We start from the raw sequence: 6,000 nt of genomic DNA, 5'->3' as shown, positions 1-6,000 counted from the left end.
GCTTTCGCACTACTTCATGCACCATGCTTACGGAACCTCCATGCCTCTTGCACTTCGTCCTAGCATCAATCACTCGGGCTCATGCTTACGGATCCCAAGCGCCTCTTGCACTTGTTCCTAGCACTGCACACACGTCGGCTCGTCAGCCATCCTGATCTACCCGCATTCTGCGCCCGTAGACCACCACACAACTACAAGGAATTCTCCTTGTAGGACTCTCTGCGGCTCACCCGCATCTATGTGCCTTAGCACCTTATCTCCTCACACACAAGCATTTATTTTACCACAACATAACATGCATTCACGCAACCACATCAATTTCAATCAATACACATTCATTTTCTATTCTCATATTTATTCTAGTTCTTATATATTATAATAAATATAGATTCATATACGTATAAATAAGATATACACTCATACAAATATACGTTACTTATATACTATGTAACATATAGGTATACTCAGCTTAACCTTAAACTAAGAAACTATCCAAACGCATCTGAACATGTAGAAGACACCAACTAGTCCTCACCTTAACAAATTGGTTGATTCTCAAGCAAAAGCCAGCAACGATAGAATTCCAATCCAACAACGATCTTAATCTACAATGTTTTTAGATTAACAATCAAAGATTATGTTCCAATAATAATCCATGATTTAATCTAATAACCCAAACCCGATTTAATTGTGCTATTATTTTACAATAATTAACTAGATTTAGTTTAATAATTAAATCAAACCAACAATCTAAATTATTCACAACACCACCATTCATTCCACGATCGCATGCTCCCATATTAATATCACTTCCTAAACCAGCCACACTAACCGATTACAACTACAATATTAAACTAACCAACATCACGGTCCAACACACGTAACCATGCACAACAACACAAATCAACTCATGCACGTACGTTTAATAATCAAGTTTCGGTTGTGGACGTGAATCTCTTGGTTTAGCAAAGAACGAACAACAAGAACAACAACAACACGAGACGAGGTGCAGCCGATTACCTTTCTCAACAACACTAGATCTCGGCGGACTGGTTACACGGCGTTAGCACTCATCTGCGGCGGTCCTTATCGCTCAACAATAAAACAACAACACAAAGCAACCAATCATAAGACAAGGACAGAAGCTTCTTGTGCAAGCTACATAATTAATTAGGTTTCCTTACCCTTAACGACATCTCCGATGGACCACGACATCTCCGATGGACCACGACTACGCCGATGACAGCGGCGGTCATCCGGTGACTCACGGTGGCTAACTGACCAATGAAGGTGTTCGACGGTGACTAGCGAGAACCACGGGTCCGTACGGTAAGCTTCTCCTCCACGAGTCTCATCACCACAACAACGTCTCTCCACCGTTTCCTTCTTACCGATAACAACACCAACAATAAGAACACAACTTAAGCTTTCCAATACTCAACGATCAAGTTGCTGGTGTGTTTTTAGGGTTCATCGGCTCTCCTCTCTTGCTGAACAAGGACGGCGGCGATATAAGCGTATACACGTTAACACAATTACACAAAATAAACCTTCTCGTTGTGATTTGCTCTTGTTGGGCCTCAATGGGATTGAAAAGAAAACAAACCGGCCCAATTCCCAATTACAAAACCGGGATGTTACATTTTTACCATTTAACTACTCTAAATATGTATCCATGAATTTAGTTGGAAGTGTGAACGAAATCATCGCAGACTTGCAGATATGGGAAAGTTAAGATTTCGAATACTCTCATTCTAAAACTTTGATTGTCATGTTTGTAATCGTCATTCCTCTCTACATCATTTGGTTCATCCAAATTCAAAGATGACTTATGCATGTTTAATAAGATATATATCTTTCGTTTTGTTTTTGTTCTGCCACTATTTTTCAATTATTGCCAAAATATTATATTTAGCCAAATGATGCATTTGATATATATATATATATATATATATATTGAATAAACTTTATTTTTGATAAAGGAAAAAATCATAAGTTTTTGAAATTTACTCGGGCAATCTTCTTAAGCTATGATATTGTATTATAAGAAACTAAATTTAAATATAATTTTATTTATATAATACATATATATTTAGAATATATATATATATGATTAAAATCACCAAAGAATACATAACAAATCACATATATTTTGAAAGAGTGTTAAAACAACTATAATAAAAATATATATATATATATATATATTTCATCCTACGTATATCTTTTTTTTTACGTATATGTTATTTACTTACTTTACTTACACGTATAAAAATACGCCGCATGTAGAGATACAGATGCTGTATTATATAGTAGTTTTGAGTATTGACTTTTGCCAAAAGTGTATATTTTAGTTCGGCTAAGTTTGAATATTTTTGTATCTATTTTTGCAACCCTAAAAAGATACTTCTTTCCATTTTGATAAAAACATTTCCTATTTTTAATCTTGTCAAATAAAAAAATATCAAAAATACAGAGGTTGAGAAGCAAAAACTAGAAAAAGCCTTAAGTTTTACAGTTGTTTAATTTACCAAAATCACGCATACTCATACACAAATATCATATTATTTTAATCAAATTTTCCCAAAAGCCAAGAGGATATATATTTTATCCAATTATATCGTCCTTATCGTCTTCTTCCTTCAATTTTAATTTTATTTTTAAAGAAAAAAAAAAAACCTTATCCCTTCTCTCTCTCTTCTTCTCTCTTATTGTCCCTGCTATGGCGATTTCTACTATTCGCTGAGTCCTGATCTTTAAAGATTTGATGAGACAGAAACTTCAGAAAAAAAAAAAAGTAAAAGAAATACAAAACCCCGTGTAGTACAGTCCGACCAAATCTGTCTTGTGATCTGAACAAGTACGGTTACTTGTATGGAGTTGATGGCTAAACCAACGTTCTCCATCGAAGTCTCTCAATACGGAACCGATCTACCGACCTCGGCGACGACGAGGGAGAAAGCTTCGTCTTCTTCATCCTCTTTCGAGACAGCAAACGAAGAAGAATCTGGTAGTCTAAGCCGTCCAGGAAGTAGAATCTGGTCAGGACAAACCGCTGATTACTCATCTGATAGTTCATCAATCGGAACACCTGGAGATAGCGAAGAAGACGACGACGACGACGATGATGATGAACAAAGCCAAAACGATGACGTTTCTTCTAATGAACTAGGGCTTCGTGGGTTAGCTTCAATGAGCTCTCTTGAAGATTCTCTCCCCTCAAAGTAAAACTTCTTTCATTTTCATTCCTCTGTTTCCTTAAAAAATCGTATCTTTTTTTTTTTTTAGGGTTCTTGATTTGGTTGTGTTGCTTGCAGGAGAGGGTTATCGAATCATTACAAAGGGAAATCAAAATCATTTGGGAATTTAGGAGAGATCGGGAGTAGTAGTGTGAAAGAAGTAGCTAAACAAGAGAATCCATTGAATAAAAGAAGAAGATTACAGATCTGTAATAAATTAGCAAGGAGATCGTTTTATTCTTGGCAAAACCCTAAATCTATGCCTCTGTTACCAGTTAACGAAGATGAAGATGATGATGATGAGGAAGATCTGGAATCTGGGTTTGATGAGAATAATAAATCATCGAGTGAGGATGATGAGCAAGGAGGAGGTGGTAGAGTTAAGAAGGTTGTTGCGAGGAAAGGATCTTTCAAGAACAGAGCTTACATGTCTCGGAGTTGTTTCGCACTTTCAGATCTGATTGAGGAAGAAGACGATGATGATGATCAATAATTAATTTAATTGCAAAATGCAATGATGAAATTTTTTTTTTCTTTGTTCATAAGTTTTTTTTTTGTTCGTTCTGAAAAATATTAATTTTAATTTTCGTCGAGCGAATTAATGTTTTCGTTTTAATTCGGATAAAATTAAAAGTTAATGATACAAAATTAATTTTGAATCGACGGGAGAAAAAGTAATCAGACTAATTTAATTTTGTTCCTTTCTTTTAGCTTATCTGTTTGTTGTCCTTTTTCTAATCTTTTCATCATCGATTCTCTTGTTTTATTGTTTTTTTTTTTTTTTAATTGTGAAAGGTCAAGTCAATATTTCTTTTTAATATATATTTTTTCTAGAAAAGTGAGCTTTTAATTGTGGTGGGAGCAATAATATCCCAAGTCCAAATATAGTGCCCTTTAAATTAATTGATTTAAATATGTACTGTTACCTTATAATAATGTGGAAAGTTTAAGCATAACTATCTATTTGGTTTGGTAGATGATGTCCAAAATATTTGGATGACATTAGCAAAATGAAGTTGGTCAAAACTTCGTTTGGTAAATATTATTATTCTTTTACATATAGGTAAGTAAGTAAGTAACATAGTTATTTTGGTGTAAGATTTTTTGTTGTTGCGGTAAGAGATGCGGAGTTTTCGAGAAAGAAGATTTTGATACCTAGTCGTAACGGATATAATAGATTTAACCAACTTCATTTGGTAATGATTGTGTTATTAGAACTGAGTACATATATTTTTACTAGAATTTAGTTATCTTCGGTGTCTGAATTTTTTTGTTCGTGTGGTAAGAGATACGGAGTTATCAAAAGAATGTATTACTTCCAAGTATTTTATTTTTTTGGAAAAAAATGTATCATGTTATTTATAGCATTTAGGAATAACGCAAGTAGTTTAAATTACATTAAAATAAAAAAATTTAGTAAAAATATCGTTTTTTGTAACATCTTACTTTACTTTATTAATTTAATCAGAGATTACATAATTGTTAGTAAAAATAATGTTATTGTGTAAATTATTTTTGTTTTAAAAATTTTGTGACTGATATAATATATACTTATTAATATTATTTATTGGAAAATGAATATATCTTATGTTATTCATGCTACTTTACAAAATCGGATTAACTCAAATTTAATCGCAAATAGTCAAGTCAGTTTTATGACTCATGAGTAGGCCTGGGCATTCGGTTAACCATTCGGTTTCGGTTCGGTTGTATTCGGTTTCGGTTATTTTGGATATAGTAATATAGTAACCATTTGGATATTTTTGAAATTTCGGTTCGGTTCGGTTCGGTTTCTTTCGGTTCGGTTTCGGTTTGGTTATTTAAATAAATAACCATAACTAACATAAATTATATTAACATTAACCAAATAAACCAAATATAACCAAAACTAACCGAATATAACCAAAATTAACCAAATATACAATAACAAAAATACAAAAAAGGGAAAAATATGGATTCAATTTTACAAAATAGTATTTAACTTTGTAAATTCAAAATAATAACATTTACATATATTGATTATTTAAAATATTTAATTGTTTTGAATCTAGAAATAATTTATATTTTAAGTTTATTTTATAGTTTTGCATAATATTAAGTATATAATATTTGATATCTTCTAGGTTTTCGGATATTTCGGTTAACCATTTAATTGTCGGTTCGGTTCGGTTCGGTTTCAGTTAGTTTGGATATAGATTTTTACTAACCATTCGGGTATTTGAAGAATTTCGGTTCGGTTCGGTTTGGTTTTTTTCGGTTCGGTTTCGGTCGGTTATTTGGTTATCGGTTATTTTGCCCAGCCCTACTCATGAGGATGGTGTACTGGTATCATTATACTTATAGTAAGAACTTAACCGATGTAATAAATACTGAATATTAGTATTAATTGGAAATATTATATATATATATATATATACTCATAATAATGTCTTGGCTCAGATTAAATCGTGAGTAGAGAGTTTTGTGTAATTGATGTTATTGTGTGAGTTATATTTTAAAATATAATAGTATTTTTTTCAAAATATCATGATTTGTTTATGAAATATATATTAAACAAATCATTTACTAGAAACACAAAGTATTATAGCCCAATTTCTTAAATTTTTCGACTAATTTTTTTTGAAATAATTTTGATACAAAATTATTATAAAAATGTAATGTAATTTTTTAGACAAATTTTATTTAAAAATTTGTTTTTACGGAATGTCATCTGAACTACTATATCTTGAATGTTCTATCCGTTTTATAGTTGCCACCAGAGTTT

The 6,000-nt window shown here is 32.0% G+C and overlaps 1 protein-coding gene across 1 annotated transcript; it reads left to right on the top strand.

Moving 5' to 3' along the window:
- The first annotated feature begins 2,526 nt into the window (after nt 1-2,526).
- On the top strand, nt 2,527-3,834 carry LOC104736512 (protein OXIDATIVE STRESS 3 LIKE 4). The gene is made up of 2 exons (XM_010456516.2): nt 2,527-3,221; nt 3,315-3,834. Exons 1-2 carry the CDS (start codon nt 2,872-2,874, stop codon nt 3,727-3,729), a joined length of 765 nt encoding a protein of 254 aa, XP_010454818.1. The 5' UTR covers nt 2,527-2,871; the 3' UTR covers nt 3,730-3,834.
- Nucleotides 3,835-6,000: the final 2,166 nt, after the last annotated feature.

Source organism: Camelina sativa, chromosome 13 (assembly GCF_030686135.1).
Source record: "Camelina sativa cultivar CO46 ecotype springtype chromosome 13, ASM3068613v1".
Taxonomy (NCBI): Eukaryota; Viridiplantae; Streptophyta; class Magnoliopsida; order Brassicales; family Brassicaceae; genus Camelina; species Camelina sativa.
Note: the sequence above shows the minus strand (reverse complement) of the source record. Positions and strands in the feature narration are given on the sequence as shown.